The sequence below is a fragment of the Vicugna pacos genome, chromosome 20, assembly GCF_048564905.1.
Source record: "Vicugna pacos chromosome 20, VicPac4, whole genome shotgun sequence".
Taxonomy (NCBI): Eukaryota; Metazoa; Chordata; class Mammalia; order Artiodactyla; family Camelidae; genus Vicugna; species Vicugna pacos.
This window is the reverse complement of record NC_133006.1, coordinates 12,704,706-12,729,664: the sequence shown is the minus strand read 5'-3', so window position 1 is coordinate 12,729,664 and position 24,959 is coordinate 12,704,706. Positions and strand designations below refer to the sequence as shown.

Sequence of the window (24,959 nt, the reverse complement as noted above, 5' to 3'; positions counted from 1 at the left end):
GTGTTTGGAGCATTGGGGGAAATATCATATGAGTTCACTGTCTTAGCCTCTAAGATTTACATCCTGTTTTCCCTGATAACTGATTAATAGCTTGTTCATGTTTTGGGAGGGGAGAGAGCAAAGCAAACCACAGTGTGAGTCCCAGTTTTGCAAATTAATAGCTGTGTGATCTTGTGCAAAAATGTAACATCTCTGATCTAGAACCTGTTTAAAACAGGGCAGGAAACAGAAGAGAATCTGAATGAGTATATATCTATGTCATAGCAGTGGTTTTAAACTTTCTCTTCTCTTTTCTTATCTGCATTTTCTATTTTTCTACAATCCTTCTGTGATAAGAAACAGCAGTGAGAACTTATAATTGTTAAAAGTTACTTAAAAGTTACTTATGGTTAAAAAAAAAAGCTCCCCCAAACCCTCCCCAAAACAGGGTAGAAAAACAGCTGCCATGGGATATTTACGAGGATGACAAGGAGTACCCTGGTGTGTGCCATGTGCTTAGGAGTATCGAGTAAACAAGAAGAGTTGCTAGAATTGTCCATCTTGATAACATATAATATTGATCCATGAAGATGACATCTGTCATTAACCCCATTAACCTCATGGGGTTACATCCGGTTTAACGCTCAACTTAGTAAATGCCCCACTGCCGCCAAATCAAATCTTCGAGGCACAACCTAAACACGGCTCTCACATTCCTTTAGAACCACCAGAGATGGGGGGAAATCTTAGAACTAAGTAGCAAGCTGTCCTATCGTTGGGACAAGCAAGGTATTAGTGAAGATGTCACCTGGGGGGCAGTGAAAGCTGGTCCACGGTCCAATAGAACAGAGCAGGATGAATTTGTTAAAGTTATCTTTCTGGAAGCTGAAGGGTCAAGATCTTTTCGAAAATCTTTTAAAAAGAAGTCATAGTTCAGAGTTGGTCTATTAGAGTCTGAAGAGTAATTGTGCTACTAGACTGTAAAGATGTAAACATTTCTTTGGTACATAATAATAAGAAGAGAAGGCCATACATTTCTTAGTTCCCCCACTACCCAACCCAGGAGGAATTGTTTAGCAACTATTTAGGCTTCTGTTCAACTTTTTTTTGCCAGGAACCCTCTCTGGGCTCTCGATCCTCTGACATGGTTAGGAGCTCACAGTTTCCAGAAGCTGGCTAGAAACCAGGAAAAAAAAAACAACAACAAAAACCTTCCATGGTTATGGAAGAAAAAAATATATATATATACATACAATATATGCCCACAGCAGATTTTCGTGTATGTATGTATTTTTCCTCCCTAGATACAGTTGCCCAAAAGAGAGAATACAAAGGCACACCCAGGGAGCATTTTCTAGGGAAGGTCTAACTATTATTCTCAAATAGTTTTAAGATAAATTATCCATTTTAGACTGAAGAGTTCATAACTTTTTTTTTCATATTGAATATTAACTTTTTTTAAACATTTTTTTGAGCTATAGTCATTTTATAATGTTGTGTCAAATTCCAGTGTGGAGCACAATTTTTCAGTTATACAGGAACATACACACATTCGTTGTCACATTCTCTTTCGCTGTGAGTCACCACAAGATCCTGTATATATTTCCCTGCGCTATACAGTACAATCTTGTTTATCTAGTCTATATTTTGAAATCCCAGTCTGTCTCTTCCCATTCCCCATCCCCCTGGCAACCACAAGTTTGTATTCTATGCCTATCAGTCTGTTTCTATTTTGTATTTATGTTTTTTTTTAATATTCTGCATATGAGCGATCTCATATGGTATTTTTCTTTCTCTTTTTGGCTTACTTAGAATGACATTCTCCAGGAACATCCATGTTGCTGCAAATGGCGTTATGTTGTTGGTTTTTGTGGATGAATAGTATTCCATTGTATAAATATACCACCTCTTTTTTATCCAGTCATCTGTCGATGGACATTTAGGCTGTTTCCATGTCTTGGCTATTGTAAATAGTGCTGCTATGAACACTGAGGTGCAGGTGTCATTTTGAAGTAGGGTTCCTTCTGGATATATGCCCAGGAGCAGAATTCTTGGGTCATATGGTAAGTCTATTCCCAGTCTTTTGAGGAATCTCCATACTGTTTTCCAAAGTGGCTGCACCGAACTGCATTCCCACCAGCAGTGTAGGAGGGTACCCTTTTCGCCACAGCCTCTCCAGCATTTGTCATTTGTGGACTTTTGAATAATGGCCATTCTGACTGGTGTGAGGTGATACCTCACTGTAGTTCTGATTTGCATTTCTCTGATAATTAGTGATACTGAGCATTTTTTCATGTGCCTATTGATTGAAGAGCTCATAACTTTTTACCTGCGTGAAGTCCTCATCAAAGAGTCTCCCAGTTTTTTTTATAACTAATAGTTGGAGTCAGCTTAGATTTAGAGCTTGGAAAAGATACATTTCCTTTACATAAAGAAATTCTAGGCCAGGCATGAGCTGGAGGGCTTACGACCTCCCTGGAAAACTGGATTATTCGCCACAAAGCTGTGATGCTGTTTAAGCTTACAACCTCAACAGACTCAGCAATAATAAACGTTTCAGGTGTCATTTCCTTTCCTACTTGTCAGTTTTAAGTTTCATCAGAAAGCACTAAAACAGACTATTATAAATTATTGATAGATGTACTCAAACGGAAGCTCTAAGGATGCAAATGGTCCTCCCTGAGTTTTACATTAAAACCTGTCTCTTAAGGAGAACAATGTTAATGAAGAAACTGCTGTGTTGTTGTTGTTGTTTGTAATAAATCTGACGCTCAGGTTAGAGGTAGCAACTGTCAGTGTTTCCATTACCTTCCGACAGTCAAGACTCTAAACAGAGAAGCGGGTTTTTAGTGGACTTTCCTGCTTAACAATGTCATTAGTTGAATACTGTCCCTTGTCTTTTCCTAAGGTGGCTGAGAAGTCTGCCTGTTAACCTTCGCCGGGAACATCTGTCACCCGCATAAAATCCCTTCCTCCACTCTGTGAAAGGTGTTGGCTTCTTTCTTCAAGAGGCGAGACAATACGCAATGGTGCACATTTCCCAACGTGAAGTTTCTTCAAGTATTTTTGAGGGTTAATGTCTACCATTCAGTTTTGCATTAATTTCACCCATTTTCAAAATAGCCTCCATTCTAGTCTATTTTATTATCAGAGGAAGATTCTGAAAGAGTTTATTTATTTTTAAAATTTTTTTTGGAGGGGGGAGGTAATTAGGTTTATGCATTCACTTTTGGAGAAGGTACTGGGGATTGAACCCAGGCCCTTATGCATGCTAAGCACACACTCTACCACTTGAGCCATACCCTCCCCCTGAAAGAGCTTCAGAGTTCTGCAGAACCAGAAAGGTCATGACTGTAGCCAGATCCTTTGCCCAGGACTGTGTTTGCAAAAAGCCTAGGAAATAGGCACGAAGCTTGATGAGCTCCCCTAACAAATACCCACAAGTTTTTCTTCCAGATCAATCCTGATACCCAGTGCCCACATACTCACCTGTGTCACATGTCTGTCCCCAAAGCAGAGTGCGAGGTGGATCATACCCACTCAGCTCCATCCTTCTCCTATGACTTTCGCCAAACAAAATAAGTCATGCCAAACTTCCAATGGTTCAAATGACAAAGAGATTTCATCATACTTAGTGGCCAAGATGTGCTGTTTGGGTTTTTTTTTTTTTTCCATAACTCACACAACAGCATGACACAGACGATGAGTCAAGCCCACCATACTTTTTGGTGAAAAGAGAAAACGGAATCCACAAAGCATCAAGTACCTTTCTCAGCTTCGTTACCACCTGTCCAGAAAGGTTAAGAGACTTGTCCAAGGTTACGTGGATTGGGAGGATCCTGGGACGTTCTCAAAAGCAGAACAGAAGAAGTAGGACTGATGAGTCACCTTAGAAAAGCCCTGGGCTTTCAGAAGGGGAAAGAAAAGTCCTACAGCAAACCTAAGATTTCAAGGGTATGAAGAATTATTATGCTGAGGACGAATTTCTGCCGACATTTCTCCCTCCTCTAAGAGAACCACCAGGCGTAAAATGTAACATGAGGGAGTTAGCTTAAGCACAATTTCTAAAAAGGAACAGCCTTAAGAAATAAAAATTATGGCACAAGATACTGACAGCCTCAGTAGGCCCCTGAATGAATGAAGGATTGAAATAGGTTAAGGGTGGGGGGAGCTGAGTAAGAATACAGATAAGATGGCCTCTCTTTGTGTCTTCTGTTCCCTCTCCTGGAATGCTTTTCCCTCAGATCTGCACCTGGCCCTGTCACTTCAGATCCCTGAGTGCCATTGGAGCAATCACATTTAAAAAACTGTCACCTTGCCAGAAATGCTTTTACAAGCTATCCATTCAAAAGTGGCCAATGGGATTTCTAGGGGAAGACAAATATGGTGGAACTCTATTTGCCCGATTTCCTCCTCCTTTTGGTGTCATTGTTCTAGCAGCTTTGGCAAAATTTCAGAAATTGGAGGCTGAAGGGTCCCCAGCACAGTCAGCTGGGACCCCCCATTGAGGATACAGCTTTCTAAGTTGCCATAAGTCACTAGATTTCCATTTGTCTCCACCTCTTTCAAATAAACCATTGCATTTGTGAAAAGAGCCTGCTGGTTGCATAACCCTGGCATGGCTGCCTTCCCACTGGGGCTACAGGTGGAAGGGAGGGTCTGTACAAAGCAAAAAAGCCTGAGATCAAGCTGGATGCTGGCAGGTGAGACAGACCCTCACCTGGGGCCTCCATTTTCTCTGATATTAAAGACTTGGAAGCAAGTCCTGGCTGTTCTGTGCACCTGAAATTTATAATTGATGAAGTTTACCTTTGGAGAAACTTTGTTTTGTGCCGGAATCTTACATCTGACCCTCTCCTCATGACAGTAAGCCACGTTCACCTTCAAATAAGGAGCATAGAGGCCTTCTCAGTAAACCTCTTCGGAGTGTCTTAATTTTGCTTGATAATAGTGTCACTGCTTTACATTAAAGGATTACATGTCTGAAAGGAAGGGCCATATTTTCTAAGTTGCTAGGCTCTGTGTGTGTGTGTGTGTGTGTGTGTGTGTGTGTGTGTGTGTTTGGGGGAATGGGGGAACACTGTCTGTGTCCTGGACTGTCATTGTAAACTCAGCTGGAGGTAGGATACCTCAATAAACTGCTGAAAGTAACCTATTACCTTGAGAGAATTCTAAAAAGATGACAATGATGGTGACAGCTAACATTAACTGAAGACTAAATAGGTGTCAGGCATTATGTTAATTATTTTACAGGTATAATTTCCTTTAATCCTCCTTCCAAGCCAATGAGGTAGGAACTACTATTATCCCCATGTTACAGATGAGAAAACCAAGGCACAAAAAGATTAGTTTGGATTTCCAAAGAAACAAGTCCATTGTTTCAAAGCTATTCAGCAGGAAGGGCATATAAGGTAGCTCTCTGGTGGGACTCTTCCCAGAAAACGCCATACATTTCTGCTGAACAGTGTGAGCCACTTCATAATCTGGCCCTAAGTCCCCTCCTTCCCTGTCTCCCCTCCAATTTCTCACAGATGCACGGACTCACTTGACTGCAAAATGCAATGCCTTCCCATCCCTGTGCCCCGCTCTTTCTACCCATCTATCGAAATCTACCCATCTTCAAGTTCAAGTACCACTTTCTCCATGAAGCCATCCCAATCACTCAACTAAACCAGCTAGAAGAATTCTGTGTCCCCTTAGTTCGGTAAAACATTCTCTGTCTTTAAGAAATGCTGGGCAAATTAAATTTGCAGCAATGTGGAGGGACCTAGAGATGATCATACAAAGTGAAATTAAGTCAGACAGAGAAAGACAAACATCATATGATATGATACATGGAATCTAAAAAAAATGATACACATGAAGTTATTTACAAAACAGAAATAGACTCACAGACACAGAAAACAAACTTATGGTTACCAGTGGTGGGGGAAGAGGAGGGGATAAATTAGGAGTCTGGGATTAACAGATACATACTACTACATATAAAATAGATAAACAACAAGGACCCACTGAATAGCACAGGGAACTATATTCAATATATTGTAACAACCTATAATGGAAAAGAATCTGAAAAAGAATATATATAACTGAATCACTTTGCTGTGCACCTGAAACATTACAAATCAACTATATTTCAATTAAAAAATGAAAAGCAATGATAAAAAAAGAAATATTGGGCAAGTGGTTATTTTTACATCTACATCACAGATACCTATGTCATATAAGTATACTTTAACTCCCTCCTGTATGAGCCCAATACCTGGCATACTGCAGATCCCTTAATAAATATTTTCTCACTGTCATTTCTTGGACCAAAAAAGTCTGCGTTATGTTATGATGGTCACAGGGCAAGCATGTAATTAAAAGGGAACTGTTAAGAACAGAAGGGAGCTGCAAAGTTTTACTTTAGGTGCACATAATTCTATCTCAGCAGGTGCTGGGCGATGTCTCCACTCAGTTACCCACATCAGACTTTAAACTGGACGTAAACTGGAGGGGCTTTGAAGACTGCTCCCTTCTGGAGTGTACATGGCTGGTATGACCAGCAGAGCTGTGAGTGTGTCCACGCATTTTCCACTGTGGGTACGACCACAGGCAGCACCAGACCCTCTGAACCTCAGTATGGCAGGTGCTACACACCTCACGACACCGGCATATGAACTAGTAAACACAGGACCACACATTTAAAATAGGCAGAAACTACTAGTCAGATTCTTGAATCCATTTCAAAAAAGTGTTCAGAACTGCAATTTTAAACGACAGAGCCCTGTGTCACGCTGGTGAACACATCAGTTCCCGCCCAGGGAGCACCAGGATGTCACCTGCACACCCCAAAGTAAAGAATTCAGGGTCTTCCTTTAAGTAAAGCCCAAGGGAGGGTGGAAAATAATTATGCAGTGTAATTTCCCGTTCCCTCCTCCCGTCACACAATGAGCAACTGTCCTTTTTGTTGTCGTCTGTGCACTGTTCAAATAAGAAGCCTCTGCTAGTTCTTTTTTTCGATATGAGAGAAGAAATCAAAATCCCCATTTCATAAGCATGGTATCTTTTTCATAACATAAAGCCAAAGGAGGAAAGAAAACAGAATGTATGTCATCAGGAGATGATCGCCCATGCCAATCAAACAACTGCTGCGGATAACCGGCGAGGAGAAGCGCCCTGGAACACTCTGACTCGAGACGCAGAATTTATTTCTCCCTGAACTTTTCTATACGGACAACTGCTCAGGGAAAATGACTTGCGTCTTTTGCCTAACAAAGAAAATTTAAACAGCTGCTCTCCAACTTCCATTTCCAGAGAGCCGGGGACTGAAACTGCCAACCGGCTGTAGCTTTTGTTCAATTTGAAGAGAAGACCACATCGCGGCATATGTGAGGGACATTCCACAAAGGGGTTAATGTCCCACTATTACCAGGGTGCCCTGGGTGCGATGCTTATTAATGCGCTTTCCTCTTTTCGTCACTGATTTAAAACCCCTCGCAGCATTAAGGACTGGCTAATTCTTATTGACACAGATACAAGACTACCAAAACATGTCTACTGTGAAAGAGATGAGTGGGGAATCACCTAAGAGACAAGGCAAGAAGAAAAAGCAGACAAGGGTAAACCTCATCACATTCAAAATTAACGTGACGGTCCCCCTTTGAACTTCTAATTAACAGAGCCATGCACTCACCACATGCATTTCTGGCGCAGATCATGCGCTGAAAACTAGGAACCAAAGTCTTGCTTCCTTTAAGCTAAAAAGAATCTGTCAGGCGCCGCAGCAACAGCAAGAACGACACAGGAGACTGCAGGTGCCTACCTTAACCTCCTGATTGGTGAAGACCTCCACATCCACCACGCAGGCAACCAGAGTGGAGGCATCACAGTCCATGCTAGGGGCTGGCATTCCCCCTCCTGAACTGACGAGAAAGAGTCAGGCAGCCTCCGAGTGGTGCGGGCGGGGACGAGCCTCCAGGTGGACGCTGCCCTGCCCTGGGGATGGCCGAGCTGGGCACCTGCGCCCGCGCCGCCGCCGCCGCCGCCGCCCGCCCGCCCGCCCGCAGCCCGCCGCGCCTCACGCAGCACAGCAGAGTAAGGGCGGCCGGCTCTGTGATGGCAATGACATCACCACACAGACTGACACAAGCCGGAGCTATTTTTTCCCCCCAGCCTTTTATCTCTAGGCAGTGCAGTGGAGCAAATTGAACATGATTATGTGCTAAATCTGAACTCAGACTAAATCAATTCAGGCAGCCGAGCTAGGGACTGAGTCATAGTTGTTGTTTCAGCCGAGTGCTTATGTTTGCAAAAAGCAGGGAGAGGGGAGGGGGTAGAATCTGACACCAGAGGCTCAGTTTGGGGTGGGGGCGGGGCTGGGGCGGGAATGATTCCGCAGACAGCCTCCTGAGGTTAAGGTGTGACCATTTTTTTGCCTCAGAAAAGAGCAGGAAGTTGAGGCGTTTTGCAAATTGCTTGGCTTCTGCTAATTGCCCTATGCAGTTCAGAGCAACTGCACATGTTCCCGGCATCCTAATGCACCCTGGGCACGGGCTAGACAGAAATCCATTCTTGGAGTGACTAAAGAGCTGGTCGTCAGTCATCCAGGGAGGCTGGTAAGAGGAGATAATGAGAGGTTTCTGAATTTCTATTTGAAGCACAGAAGTGCAGACCCGTAACTCTAAAAGCATCCAGGATTTCAGGCTGTCGCCAAGGTCATTCGAACCAAAAGCGGCCAGTGGAAAGGAGTTAGACCAAACGTCTCACACGGGGACAGATGGCAGAGTCTAATGGGCAGACGCACTGATGTGGGTCATTGTCGGAGCCTCGGGGCTCGATGCTGCCCAAGACTTTGAACACATCCGGCTGGTTTTTCAGTCTCTTTTCCTGACTGTGAACCCCTGAAGGGCAGGGCCGTGGGTAATTCGCCCTTGTAGCTTCAGACTTTAGCAGAGGGGCTGGCATGAGAAGGCAGTAATTATTTAATGAGTGAACAAACCAAGCAGGGAACAGACTTCTTTCACAGTAGAAGTGAGCAAAGGAAAAAAATCTGACTGGTTTTCTTTTTATCATTGGTTACAAAAGTACCAGTAGAATTCACTACCATTCTGGCAGGATCTCTGCCCAGGAGAAGTGCAGGCACACCTTCAGCGGCCATTGGAGGTTATGATTTGTAACAGATTGGCGCCTTTCTAACCCATGACTGGACAGAGTGGCCCAATTTTGCAGGCTGATGAGAAAGGTGACATTTTAGACCAAAGGCAGGAGTTCTGTGGTTGATCCTCATTTTGGACTACATTTGAGTCTCGTATTCAACAAATTTGAGTCTAGTCTTCAACAAATTTGAGTCTAGTCTTCAACAAGGCACTTCCCATGCTAAATGAAATCAGTCTACAAGTAGAAATATTTAGACTAATAAAACTGTGTGTGTGTGTGTGTGTGTGAGTGTGTGTGTGTGTGTGTGTGTGGCACTTACTGTGTTGTCCAGGGCAGGGCGGGGAATATGAAATCATACATGCGGATAATCCAACTAACACTTACTGAGTGACCCTGTACAAGGCTTTACACCAGTTGCTCTAAAGGATAAAATGATGAGTAAGCAAAATTCAACTATCCTCAAGGGGCTGAAAATCCAGGCGAGGAGATAAAACTTGGAGACACACAGCTGTACAACAAGGCGACGGTGATGGTGGCTGGGAAGGGACAGATGGCATCTGGTGAGCGCACTAGAAAAAGAGCAACACTGAAGGGAGCTGGGGCACATGAGCCTCAGGGAGCAGGACGTGACTTCTGCTCTGACCTTGAAACATGGGTAAGACTTTGTCGGACAGAGAAGGGATGAGGAGAGCCCTCCAGGCAGGGGCAGAAACATCCAGAGCAAAGAAGAATAGGGTGTGTTGGGGGGTGAGGGTGAGGCACATTGAAGGTTAAATTTGATGAGGAGCCCAGGGTAGACAAGGCAGAAAAGATCAAATGACTTGAAACCTCAAGGGACCCTTAGTGTCTATCTGGTCGACCATGGAATGCCAGGCAAAGTTTTTGAGAAGGTAAATGGGATCTATAGGTACATAAATATAGCCGGAATATCAAGGATACAAGATGAACACAAATTTAAATACCACTGACATCTGATCAAGGAGCAAAACGAAAAACAGGGTTATTTTTTTCATATGCCACAGCATATCCTAAATTCTACTTTTTTTATGGTTCACGGCAGCAACGTGCTGGTAAATACTTAACAGTCGGCTCTCTGAAAACCCCGATGTGTAGCATTTGCTGATTTCTGTGGTGTGAATATCCCCATCGGGGCTGATTTTGAGCAGCCCAGATAAAGTCACTGATCGCAGAGTTGGGAAGTGACAATAATCGTTCACGCCAGCCGTTTGCGCTGCCCCCATCCAGCACAACGCTGTTCCACGGTCATGACAACGTCACACCGTGCTAGTGAGAGTTCCTGTAGTTGGCAGAGGGGAAGTCCAGCACGCAGGTCCAGGGCGGATCAAAGAGAAAACCACATACTGTAACCATTGCTCTGTTCCCCTAAAGGGGAGTTATTTCATACTCTGTTTAGCAAAGCGCTACAGAGGAAACACATGTGTTATTTCAACAAAAGAAGCCCTGCTCTGACAAATCTTGGCAGGAGGACATAGACTTATTCAGGAAGCAGAGCCTCACTCCAAATTGTCCAATAGGTAGGTTTGCTTCTTTTTTTCCTGATGCATCTTCATTTTTTCCTTTTTCAAATTGTTTCTTCCCTGGAGGTTCCTTCTTTATGCTTTTCTCTCTTAAATTATCTTTTCAAGGACACAGTACTCAATTCATTTATATTAGCATTATGATGGATAACTTACAGGGTGACCCATTGTGGAGCCGTCTGTACGGTGCATCATATTACAAAGGGAGTAAATTGTGTTTTTAGGGTGAAATTATAGGCATGGAGAGCATGTAGTGATTTTGAAGTAAAATTATTGGATTTTTAATAGGTTGGTCCAGCACACTGGCTGTATTATACAATTCAATTGCTTATACAAAACACTCATTTTCCTACAGACCAGAGTCTCTAGGGGGCTTCCCCATTAAAACAGAGCCCTGTTTCTCTACACAGAATGTACTTTTGATGGCTGGGGATGACGGACAGCCTGGAAGGTGTCTGGGGTCTGTATGTGAGCAGCCGGGCTGATGGCTATAAGGCCCACGAACCCGGGCTCTTGTCTGCTCTCCCTCTCAGCCCATCTCAGCATTTGCCCCTCTGCTCTCCACATCCCGGATGCACTGCGCTTCGCGGCATTCCAGAAAAAGGCCAAGCCCTTTCCCATCTCAGGGCCTTCACACTTGCTATCGCTTTTGTCTGAAAGTGTCTAGGATCCTCCTCACCATCAGGGCTGAGCTCCTTGGAGAAGCCTTCCTCCATCACCCAAACAAAACACTTGCACACACGCGTGCACCTGCCCGTGCACACACACCCAGACTCCATCACGATCCAGCGCCTTCCTTCTGACTTTACTCATAGCCCTTTTCACCATCTGAACGTGCTCACCCAGTTCTCTACTCGTTTTTTGCTGTAACGAGAACGCCATCTCCACCCCAGCAGGGGTTTCTGCCTCCCCTGTTTCCAGCTGCGTTCTCAAGGGCTAGCCGAGTACACGAGCCTGACAAGTTACTTCAAGTAACATCTAAAGTATGAGTGAATAAATAAATAAATGAATCTAAAAAGGCAAGTAGAGGGGCTCAAATCAGCAGACCAGCAGAGGTGCCTCCCTGCAGGAGGACACACAGGCATCTGGGTTCAGGAATCACCCTCGTCCCTGACAGCTGAACCCTAGCACGGCTCTGCCCAGAAGCACCCAGCCCACCTGAAGTGACCAGAAAAATCTTAGGATTCATCCAAACCCCTGCTCTTCCAACGACCGGTCGCATTAAGGAAACGGATGCAGCGTGATGCAGACCCCGAGACAAAGACCACTCTCCTGCCCCTCGGGCCGGGCAGTTCTCCAAGGGAACTGACAGCCGAGCCAGGGCAGTAACCCCCGAGGGGACAGGAAGGGATGTGAACCTTTCCGTTCCAGAGGCAGCAGCCAAGTCTGCTTTGCTCATGAGCACAGGTGTCCACGTCACAACTGTGGGTTGTCAGAGTTTGCTTGTCCTGCGTGTCTTTCTGAATCACTTAAGTTTGTTTTTAACATTTATGGCTGAAAATCTCAGACATGTTCAGAAGCAGAGAGAAGAGCAGAACGAACTTTTACCCACCACCCAAGTGCAGCGATAGCTTGGGACCAACCTTGCTTCCTCTCTGCCAGTGGGTTCCGGAGTGTGGTCCCCAGACCAACAGAACCAGCACCATCTGGGAACCTGTTCGAAAGGCAAGTTCTCGGCCACACCCAAAGCTGAACCGGAACTCTGGAGGTGAGACCAGTATCTGTATCTTAACAAGGCCTCCAGGTGGTGCTGATGCAAAGTCAAGTCTGAGCACCACTGCTCCTCGTCCCCCACCACCCACACCCATTCCAGGTTATTTTGAAGATGCTGTCTGACGTCATGTCCTTTCACCTGTAAATATTTCGGTGTCTCTCCCTCAAAGACAAGGGCTCCTCTTCTGAAATCACCATCACAATCGTCACACAGCTCCCAAAGCAAGAACACTCCCTCAGCAACATCCAAAGTCCTGCCAGTGTCCACATTTCTCCACCTGCACCAATAATGTTCTCTTTCCTCCCCTCCTCTTTTCCCTCCGTGGCCCCATCCTGCTGTCCCTTCCTCCCTTCTTTCCTTCCTTGGCTTAACATTTTGCTTATTTAAAATTGGGATCTAAATGACTGTGTCTCTCGTGTCTCTTTTCATCTAGAGGGTCCTGCTCCAATTCTTCTTTGTCTCTTCCTCGCAGTCTGTCGCTGTTGATGGTGAAACCATGTTACTTGTTATTTAGAATTCTCCCCAGTCTGGGTTTTCTCTATGCGTTTCACAGAGTATCACACCACTAGTTTCTCTCTTATCTGCAGGTCCTGTTAGTTAGCTCTGGAGGCTTGATAGAGCTGGGTCTGGCAGGACTCCTTCATGGATGGCGTGGTGCACTTCCATCAGTGGGAATATAATGCCTGGCCGTCCCTCTTTATGGTATGAGCAGCCTTTCCTGCTCAAAGCCTAGATTCACTCTTTCATTAGAAGTTGCAAAATGATGGTATTCCTCCTTCATTAAGTCACGGGATACTTCCATTAGGAGGAACGACCTTCCATCTACCATGGAGTTACCCAGAGCTACAATTTCATAAGACAGACAAAACACACACTTGATTCTCTTCTTTTATTAACTAGTTTTTTTTAATGGCTTGCTGCCCATTATCTGTCAGAGAAGATCACTGAGGTTTTTCACTTTATTAAGTATCCTTACGAACTCACGGATTACACATATTTGATGACTTTAAATCCACTGTCATTCTATCTCATTGATGGTTAAATTGCTAGTGCGAATCTAATCAGGTTGGCTCCCGCGTCCTTTTGACACAGTCTCATGGTCTCTGAGGGCCACCTCGCCACCTGGCAGGACAAGATGTTCCAGACTCATCTTGTCCATTTCCTGCCCCAGATAAGGAATCAGCCGTTTCTCTCCCAGTTTCATTTAGTAAGTATTTCAACACATTCTGAGATCACAATCTGTAGACTTAGAGGTGTTCTCTGCGCTGAGCTGGTTATTGTTTACAAGCCTTCTCAGTGGACCGAGCTCGAAGATATCTAAGCACATTTTAAAGATAATATGCGCCACGTGTTCAGACTGACCATTCCAATGCAAATCCAGGACTTCTCAATCTCACATCTACATCCCCTTTCTTCCACCAAATATCTCGGTTCTTACTAGTAATGCGATTACTCATCTGCCTTATTCCATACTACAATGCACAGCACCTTCAGAATCACAATAGTCATACCACAAGGAACAATTTAAGATTTTTTCCAGCTTTTTTCTTTTCTTTTCTTTTCTTTTCTTTCCTTTTCTTTTCTTTTTTGTCCTTAGGCTATATCCCATACAGCTGGTATAGATTCCTGTGTTTTAGTTACTTGGAATAGTTCCTCTACTCCACCAACTGGATATCAAGTTTGGTTTACTTTTGATTCTTAAGGATTGCCTTTCTCCTTGAATTTAATTTTTATTATCATAAAACATATGACACAGTTCAAAACCTTAAAACTACAAATCTACAAAGAAAGCAAGCTTCTATCTCTGTCTCCTCTATCACATTCCCTCTTTCCCTCCCTCCCATACAGGTTACTATTATTTCATCTTTATTGTTTATTTGTTCTTCCATTAAAGAAGTACAAATATATATGTGTATTATTTTTCCTTTCCTTTCTTTGACAAATGATAGCATACGTTGCACATTTTTCTCTGTCTTTCTTTTATTACTAAAAAATATGACTCTACAGACCACCCCATAGTAATATGTAAAAGTAGTCACATTCCTTTTCACTGCTGTATAGTATTCCATCACATGTGCTATGTGGATTTATCAAGTTTGTGCAACTAGGCCCCTGTTGATGAGCGTGTGGGTTCTTTCCATTTTTTTGCTATTAAATACTGTAGCAATGGGTAGACTTGGCTTATATCTATTCACATCTTGCTACTGTATCTTTGGGACAGATTCTAGAAGTGGAATTACTGGTTGAAAAGACAGACATGTATATAATTTTGCTAGATTTAGCCAAATCCTCCTCCATTGAGGTTGTCCATTTTGCTTCCCCACCAGCAATTTTTTTCTATCTGCTCCTCCACACACATCCTATTGTCCAAACAAACTGAACTTCCCAGTATTGTTAAAATGACTCTGCTTTGTATGAGTTGTTTCCTATAATTGGAATTCATTCATCCATCCATCCATCCATCCATTCAATGGCTATTTACTGAATATACTATGTACCCAATATTCAGTGAGGCACTGGTCACAGAAAGATGGCAAGTCACCGTCCTTTTCCTTAAGGGGCTGATTGCAAAACGGAGTAAAGAATTACAGTATGATATGACGTGATGATGTGATGTAACATAAATTATATTTGCTATAAATGATGTTGATATGCTGTGCAGTATGAACACAGGAGAAGGAGTATCTAAGTTTGCTATATGGAGGGGGCGTTAGAAGAGCTTTCCCCAAGCAAGGAACATTTTGTTAAACCTTGAAAAGTGAGTAGTTTTCTACATGGGCAGACAAGTTGGGAGGGAGATGACATCTTAAGTACAGGGAGGGGCGTGGGGCGACGTGGTGAAGCAAGAGAAACCACGAGTAGCCCCGTACTGCAGAGATTCCCAGGCGGAGTTAGGAATCAGCGGTGGGGAGCTGCAGAAAATGCAGCTAAACTATTAGGCAAAGGCCTGACCATGAAGAGCTTTGTGAGTTATGGATAGAAATGTAAATTTTATTCCATAGGAAGAATGACCCAGTGAAGGTTCTAACAGTAGCCTCTTGGTTCCTCCTGCCTCTAATTTCACTGCCATTGAATCCATCCTGCAGAGAGTTCTCCCAAGGAAACTAAATCATATTACTATCCATGTGAGTAAAGTGAAAAGTTGGAACCAGGGGCGGCACAAATGAAAGAGATTATAGTAAGGAAATGTTAGAAATCTAACAGGCAAATAGACCTCTGAGACCTTGTGCTGGGAATTTCTGTGCTACCTTAGTGGAAGGCTAGCCTCCTCCACCAAAATAATGCATATTACCTCCACATACATAATGCACACGAATCTGCTGCAGCTCTCACCCCGCTATAGGGTTTAATTGTTTGATTGTGTCCTCAGCACTGAGCATGTCGCCAGGCATAAAGCAAGTGATCAAGGTCATGTCTGATCAATGAATGAAAGAATGCATGAGTAAAAGACAAGACAAGTGGATGCCATCCTCACTTCTTTTCACAAATGGATTATTTCTGAGCCATCTAACCCAGCAGCAGCTCCATCCACTTTAGTCTTGGGTGCTTGGCATGAAGCCTCCTACCCCATCACCCTGTTCCTTAAGCCTTGAGGGTCCTAGAGATGCAGACTGGAAGAAACAATTAGAAGCACAGCCATGAAGCCTCAGATGTACTTACAAAGGGAGGTGGCTGGAAGTCCACTGAAGCTTGTGTTCCCTCCACAGTGCAGAGCTGTTTCTGAAAAGTGGTTTCCCAGTCAGAGCTACTGTTCCCAGTCTGAGTTCTGCCCAATGGAGTGGGAACAGAATGAACACACGCCACTATCAGGCCTGCCCCGTAAGAACCTCCAACAGGACTCATTTCTCTTCTTCAGCCTGATCTTCGGAGCTAAGAGTTGAAGACGGTAGGGCTGTATCAGCCGAGGTCTCTGGATGAGTGCACGGAGCATAGTCCTATTTCCTCATCCTCTTCCCCAATCACACTGTCGGTGGGGTTTTACACGAGTGGAAAATAAACCTCTCTTCTGGTAAGCCCCTGAGATTTTAAGGTATTTCTGGTAGAGAAGACAGCATTACCTTAACTAAGCTGGCATGCACGTACATGTCTGTGTGGAAGTACACGTGCTGTGAGTGCAAAATCCAATTTTTATACAGAATCAAAAACCAAATGAGGATAGAACCAGAAGTTAGAGGATTTAATCCTTAAACGTGGAAAATCTTTCATTTTAAGCAAATCTGAATGTCTTAAGTTAGCAAATGAGCAGGTAATCAGATTGTTATTTGACATACCATGGTGAGTCTGTGTCAAGACAGAGACTAAGGGAGTAAATGGAGCTTGAGAAAAGAGCTAGAAGGCAAAAAAAGGGCAAATGAATAAGATCAGAGAAGGTTTTCTGGTAAAGTTCATAATTTTTAAAAACAGCTGAATTAGTAATAGATCAGTGAGATTTCAAATAAATAAACAAATCAGGATTATACACAAGAAATATAAGTTAGAAATAATTAGAAGTACATTGTGATTATGTCACGGGATCTTGTCCAGCTGCAGACTGCTGATGCCCTGGACTTTAAGACAGAGTCCACCTAACTGAAAACGGCAGGTAGGGACGGCAAGTGACCTGCTCTGTAGTTGTAGCTAGTCTAGGGCCAGCCCGAGAAGGAAGGCATCAACAAAGTCAATCTTCTTTCACAACAGTATCTTCTTTCTTTTACTTTCCCTTTTCAAGGAGGGGTTTTGGTAAATCAAAAAACTAGGACAGAGGAAGGTAAAGAGGGAGAAGTAAGAAGCCACATGAAAATGAACAGCAGGGCAGTTTCTGGTATAAGATGGTAGGCTGATTATACACATTCATGCCAGCCAGACTGGGGTTTGGGTTGGGTGTGTCTGTTGGGCAAGGCAGTATCTTTGGAAATGTCCAAAACGTTGAGAAATCATGTTCCTTCTTCGACTGCGATAAGTCATGTGAGTGTTTTCATAGAGCTGGCGACTCAGAGAAGAGAAAACAAGAAGCTGGCAGTGGAGGATTGTCTCTAGGCTCAAGGTAAGTGGGGGAAGAGATCTGCAGGTTACTTTTCAGGTAAGCCAGAATACTTCATCAGAATAGGTAAGAGGAAAGAGTCTTAGGGCAAACACTCTACAAAAGAATAAATGATGTGCATTTGAACAGAGTTTTCTTTATGCTGCGTCTCTGGGATACTTGGTATGGGAAGCCTGATGGAGAAAAATGTAGAACTCCAACAGTGGAATCATAAATAAACTTATGAAACAGGAAGTTTTCATTAAGCATCACTCTGGGATATGCATCTGAAATTTTGGTGGTGGCTGTTTTTGGTAAAAATGAAGTTTTCAATACTCTGTTGGCGAAAATGTAACCTGAACAACCTTTCTGGAATGCAGGAGCCTTTAAAAAAATAAATGAAGCACACAGGAACTTTCACTTCCGGGTAAATGTAGGTTGTAGGAAACCACAGCAGGTAGGGATGGCAAGTGACTCTCTCAAAAAGAGTAAGCCACACAGACTACACAATCACAGATTTTTAAAACCCCCTAAGAGGACTGATGAAAAAGAAACTTAAATGAACTAAATTCCACAAAGTGATAAGCCCATCTCATGAAAGAAGAGATACGTGTCTGCTTTCATCTTTCACATAATGGTGGGAGAAAGAAGTATTTGTTAGAGACAGGTAGAAGGAGAAACCAGATGAATTTCTAACAAACTTTTATGGTGTCATGTGGGCTGGAATAATGGAATGGAATCCCTAAGAGCCCCAGACAAAAGCAAGTCTGAAAGCCAACACTGTGTCCGGACTAAACTAAATTAAAGATAAAGAGATCTGTGGGACAATGTAAAGTATTTTAATATATGTATAATTAGAGTCCTGAAAGAAGAGAGGAGGATGCAGAAGAAATATGTGAATAAATAATGGCCAAGGTTTTCTCCAGATTAACGATGTCAATGCATAAATCCAAGAAGTTCATTAAACCCCCAGATGACAGGGCTAGACATAATCCAAAATTACAGAGAAGGTATTAAAAGCAGGAAGAGGAAAAGGCATTGCATACAGGAGAACAACAATAAGAATTACGACTGATTTCTCACGAAAAACAAGTGGTCATAATACAATGGAACAATGTATTTAAAGTGAAGAAAGAAAAACGATAAACTATCAACCACGATTTCTATATTCAGCAAAGAATGGCTTTCAGATACGAAAGCAAATCCTTATCTGTTGCTTGTTAGAACGTAAAAGAGTGCAGCTACTTTGGAAAACAGTTTGGTCGTTTCTTAAAAAGTTAAACATACAATTAAAAATATGACCCAGAAATTCCACGACTTGGTATTTACCCAGGAGAAATGAAGACCTATGTTGACACAAAGACTTCTATGGAAATATTCATAGCATTATTACAATAGCCAAAAATTGTAAAGGGGAAAATACAGGTCTACAATCACGGTTGGGTATTTCAACACCTCCCTCTCAGAAACTGATGGAGAAAGTTAAAAAATCAGTTATGATAAAGAACATCTGAACAACCCCACAAACCAGTCTGACCTAACTGACATTTACAGAACACCGCACCCAGCAGCTGCAGAATACACTCTTTTCAGATGTACACAGAACGTTCGCCATGACAGGCCACGTACTAGACTGTAAAACAAGTCTCAGTAAATTCAAAAGGATCAAATTCATGTAGATCAGAGCTTCTCAAAACCTCCAGGTCCATGGAGTCCCTGAGACCCTTTTAGGAGGTTCGTAAGGTCAAAACCATTTTCAAGATATTGGGGCATTTTTTGCCTTTTGCACTTTCATTCTCTCGTAAGTGTACAGTGGAATTTTCCAGAGGTTGAATGATTTCCGATACCACAGCAGATTGAATGTTTTCAGGCATTAAAGAAGTTTGAAAAATATAAACCAATCTCACTCTGCTGTTCACTTCTCTCTTTGTTTTGGAAAATGTAGTCATTTTTTATAAAAATGTTATTTACATTAAAACATTATTTTGAATAATTTAATAAATTAAAAGAAGCTTCTCAGTTTTAACTACTAATATGGTAAATGTAAGGAGACGGAACCCACATAAACAAAAGCTCTCTGAGTCCGCAATAAATTTCAAGAATTTATTCTTGAACGTGGTGAGATAAAAAATTTTGATAACCACTGACAATGAGTATGTTCTTTGACCACAAAGAAATTAAATTAAAGATCAATAAAAGCAAGATATCTAGAAACTCCTAAGTATTTGGAAATTTTTAAAACAAAAAAATCCTTCAGTCAAAGCAGCCACCTAAAGGAAAATTTTAAAGACATTTTAAGCCAAATGATAATGAAACAATATATCAACATTCGTGGTGTATAGATAACGCAGTGCTAGAGGGAAGTATAACGCTCTGAACGCCTATGTCGAAAAGAACAAGATTTAATAAAATAAGCACCAATTTTACACAAAATCTTTCAGAAAATAGAGAAGGAAAAAACTCCTGCCAACTCATTTCATGAGGTCATCGGAGACCTGATGCCAAAACTTGTTAAAGGCATTAACATAAATATGCATAGTCTTTTACTGGCATTATGTTTAGAGATGTTAAAGAAATCGTCATAGATATAGACAAATATTTATGTGTAAGAGTTATAATGGGGAAACCTATGTCCAACCATTAGGGACCTGTTAAATAAATTATGATAAATCTGCAGGATGAGAAACCATGCATCTATTAGAAGTATGTTTTCAAAGGAATACTTTAATGCCATGGGAAAGACGTAAGTAAAAAAAATGTGGTCTCATCCCATTATTACATGTAACATACATGCATTCAAAAAGCCCGAAAAGAAATGCACCAAAATATTAGCTGTAAACTGCTTAACTCTGGTTTAGAGGGATTGCCAGTTATTTTCCTTTTCTTTTTTCTTTTGATGCATTTTCCAAATCATCTGGAATATAAATGTGTCACTTTAACAAAAGAATAAAATGATAACGATATAAGAAAATAATAATACACAATAATTTAATATTAAAAAATCTAATCTGTTGTATATAAAAATAATTTGGATGATGCAACACTAATTCACAGAGTGATATTTCTCTGAAGAACCTTTGAAATTAATCAGTCCTATGCCTGGGGAACTTGAGTTCCTTTCCTGGGTGGATCCGTACAGTGTACATCAATCAGGCCATGCATCAAGTTAGTTACAAAATCAAATCTAGAATCTGGATCTCTCTCCTTGCACTTTGGGTCACAATGCGAGCACAAGGACATTGTTATTAGCAGTATGAAGATTCTTCAGGTTTAATCACTGCTGTCCAGACTGTGACCCCAGGAAATGAATCTGACTTACGCTTTAGGTTCAAATGTAAAGTGTTCAAACTTATGCTTAAAAGTACGCTGTTAACAATCTCAACTAAAATGTTAAAGGATAAGTAATTTCTGCATATTTCATAAGGAGATGGGTACTTTTCCTATCTAAATTTTAATCATGTTTTTCCATGTGGTCAAAAATATTCCAATTTACTAAAATCTCAAAGCAAGACAATCATTAAAATTAGAATTATCAACTACATAAAAAAAGCTTAATAGTCTATTAAAGAATTCTGGCTAGAAAAAAAAAAAAGAAAAGAAAACCAGTCAGGTTTCACTCGGTGGAAGGTTCAGCTTAAAGATCATTCCCACATTCGAAATTTGGGTTGCCTCATTAAGAAATATCTGTTTAATAGAAACGTTTCCAAAGAACAACAGGTATCTTTCTTTCTTGGCACATGAATGAGTGAATCAAGCCTGTGCAAGAATAAATAAGCGAGACATTTTATTGTTCAAAATCTGGAGAAGGCAGCTTGGCTACCCATAAGGCCTGAGCAGAATACTACATTGTGATGTAAATCAAAGCATCCATCACTTTCAACCAACCATAAAGACTAGATTTCCAGCGATGGCACATCTAGTCAAACAACTGAAATAACATATGTGTCACTCTCTGTGTTGAAATTGAACAGCCGTTTTGTGGTCGATCTAGGGTGACTGAACCCAGATTCAGCGGGCAACGAGAGGGTGCTTTTTAATCCTGTCAGTATTTAATATAAAGGAGAGGAAAAGAAAAACCCACGTCCAATGGCAGGATTAGTATGTCAGAGCACATCCTCCGTGATCTGATTGGATAAAAGAGCCTAACGTGTATGTCCGTTGTCCTTAAGTCGTCAGGGAGTGAGACAAGAATCCTAGGTGACAGCCAGCTTTTCCTCTGGTGCTGGAAACATCTGTCCGGGTGATGGGCTCTGGGACCCCTTTCTGCCGTGAGCTTGTTTTGAGGGGCTTTCCTGCGTCCCCGCCGATTTTGAAGCCCCGCCCTTCACGTGGCTGTGATTCTGAAGCCCCGCCCCTCACGTGGCCGTGAGCCTCTTCCTGTCCCACCTGACTGTCCCTCACACAGCCTGCCAGGAGCCGCTGGACCGCTCGCCGGCCTGGGAGTCAGGGTTCAGGCTGGAGCTCTGGTTCTGCCCCCGGCCAGGCCCAGTCATTTACTACCTCCGGGCTTTACTTTCCTCACTGTTGGATGAGCGGGCTGCATCAGGCAGAAAAGGCAACGTACAGTGCTACACGGAGAAAGATTCTGCGGCCTCTTCCAGATCTTCCAGGAGAGGAACACTTAATTAACACTGCCTGCCAGTAACCGAGCAGAGTGTGGTGACGATAAATCCTCCCAAGTCTGGAATGCAGATTAAGTGACACCTCGGTGAGACATTCTCCCCAAATGATTTTCACTAGTCCTTCTGCCTTACTCCAGAGAACCGAGGACTCTCCATCCCACAGCCCCAAACTGCTCACCCACCAGCAGGGATACTGGCACCGCATTAACATTACAAAGGCAAATATGATGAATCCTCTTCCACAGCAGGAAAATTCTGTCAGAAAGTGAGCCCTTTACCCCCTTCGCAGGACAGCAAATCCAGAACCGCTAGTGAAATTTAGGGACGTTTACTCACTAATGAGTAAATTTCTTAATGCATTATATTTACTTGTTTCATAGCTTTTATTATGCACTTACTATGTGCAAAAGTACTAGGAGAGTCACTCCAAAGAGGAGCAAAAGAAGAAAGGATGATAGAATAATGAAGACTTCCTGGTCTAAAGGAATTTTAAGTCTAGAAGGTGAGAACGACATTCAGAGATAACACCAGTCAATCAACAAACGTCCATCTCAGAGACGGACGGCACTGTTCACTCCAGAGTGAGAGCCCCATCGCTCCTTTCTCTCTCATCCACATCCAGCCCACATGCAGCTCCCGTGGACTGAACTTTCGGAGTCCCTCTCAAATTTGTCCGTGCTGGACTCTTCTGCTTGGTACCACCCTGATTCTCACCACAATTTTCTCTCACCTGGACAAAGGCCAGAGCCTCCTGTCTCCTGCCTTCCCCTCTGGCTCTGAGACAGCCTATTCCCATAAAGAAGCCAGAACTATCCACCTTTTGAAAAGCCAAGTGGTTCATGCCATTCCCTGCTCTCAACCCCCAACGGTGCCCTGTAACATTAAGAATGAGATCCAAAATCTTCATCCTGGGTTGTAAGAACCTATGGCATCTGGTCCTGGCCCCAGGTGTCCTGGTTTTCCATTGTTTTCCTCTGTCCTTACTGCATTCCAGACAGGAAGCTGTTCTTGTTGTTACTTTAACCCACCAAATACTCCTGCCCCGGGGCCTTTGCACTACTGTTTCCTTTGCTCGGGATGCTCTTGCCCTACAACCTCACGTGACTCCCTCCCTCACTTGACTCAGACCTCTCTTCAAATGTCACGGTGGCCTTTCCTTACCATCCTGTCTCAAATACCACCTGCACATTCCCTCACACCATCTCCGGATTTATTTTTCTCAGTAGCACTTTTTACCACCGCCCACATCATATATTTACTTGTTCACTTTTATATTGGTTTCTCCATTACAATACAAGGTCTGTGAGGGCAGGAACATTGACGGTCGAATTCACTGCTGTATCCCCAGCATCTGCAATAGTGTGTGGCAGGCACATAGCAGCTCCTCAATAAATATTTACTGAATGAATGAATGAATGTTGAATGGATGAATGAAAGCTAGAAACTGGCGAAAAGCCTGATACTGAACACCACCAAGGAATCTCGACTATAATGTATGTCCCCAATGTCTAGATTGTGTTTCAGAGCAATGATTTGACGTTAAGAGATTTTGCTTGGTTTGCGAGCAGGTGGGCAGGCTAGACAGAGGTGTATGGAGCGTAGCTGAGGGGCAGGATGGGGTGTAGTGATGAGAGCAGGTTCTCTTGGGTCTAGGGCACACAATCCCATCAGCTCCACAGTGGGAGGAAACAAGTAGTCGCAGAGAGACAGCACTTGAGGAGAGCCATTTGGTATAAATGACATGATTTCTGGGCATCTGGGTCTATTTTGTGTTTCCTAATCCACTTAATGTTATCAGCACAGATCTTGACCATAGGTTTATTTACTTATGTACTTTTAATGGAGGTACCAGAGATTGAACCCAGGACCTCATGCATGCTAAGTATGTGCTATCACTGAGCTATACCCTCCCCCCGGACATCTGGGTCTATAACCCAAGAATAGAAGCAGTAAGACCCATCTGGTTCATGCGAAGGCAAGCTACAGGCTGAACAAAACCACCGAAAAGGATACACAGGAGTGGCCAGTGCTTTAGGAGTGGAGCTGAACTGGCTCTCATTTCTGAAATTGGAGATGACTGAAATCAGCAGACACTGCATGCATCAGTCCATGAGGGAAGATTTCACTTTTCTCAGAGTAAAATGCTACACGGGAGCCTCATGGGGCAGGTGCTGTTCTAGCCCTTTCCACAGCTCGTTAACAGCAGGGCTGGGAATCAAACCCAAGACGTTCAGCCCTGGAGTCCATCCGCATAGCCATGGGCCAAGCTGCCCCTCCTGGGAGTGCGGACTGACTCCCCCTTGGGCAGGTCACCCTCCCTGCGCCCTGACAGCAACAGGTCACCAAGGAGTTCACACACAAACATCCCACCTATCATTACATCTGTGGGGTCTGCTCCTAGCAGTGAGATTACTGGATCAGATACAGATGTTCAGTCACTTTCCAGACTCACCTTGCTGGTGAGTGGGGCCAGGAATTTACCCCAGCCATGCTTGGCCCCAGAGCTCTCGTTCTTACACCCTTGCCAGCTTACTATCAGCTGTTCCCAGCGCTAGAATCCTCCTGGCCCATGGCAATTCTCAGTCAAAGCTCTCAGGCATTTTCTTCATCATATCTGAGTTTTAATTCTACATGGAGAAACTGCTAATGAGCTGCCTTTCACATCCTAGCTGCCTCCAGCCTGGAACACGGCTTGCTGTGGCGGAGTGCTGAAACCCATCAGGGAGGCTCGCGTGGACTTTCATTTTGATTCTAATCTGAGATTCCAGAGCAGGGAATTGAAGGAAGCCGTGTCCTTGAAAGTCTCTCACATACCAAAGCGCCACAGTCCAAGAGGCTTTATCTCCACGCTGCAGCGCTCACCAGATACACAGGTGAGAAATTTAATAGCTCCTCTGGTAAACAGCACATGCTGCCAAGCTGGCGAAATAGGACGGGAAAATCAGTGATTCAGAGGGACTCAGATA

The 24,959-nt window shown here is 43.1% G+C and overlaps 1 protein-coding gene across 2 annotated transcripts in view; it reads right to left on the bottom strand.

Annotated features, from left to right (window-relative positions):
• Positions 1-24,959, bottom strand: part of RCAN2 (regulator of calcineurin 2) — a 209,289-nt gene that overhangs the window by 69,589 nt on the left and 114,741 nt on the right. The window contains exon 1 of one of the 2 annotated variants that reach the window (XM_006201937.4): positions 7,787-8,189. The exons of the other annotated variant lie outside the window; for it this stretch is intronic. Coding sequence (XP_006201999.1) covers positions 7,787-7,873 — 87 coding nt within the window. The 5' untranslated portion in view covers positions 7,874-8,189. Of the gene's footprint in view, positions 1-7,786; positions 8,190-24,959 lie in introns of those variants that run through there. 2 annotated transcript variants of the gene reach the window in all.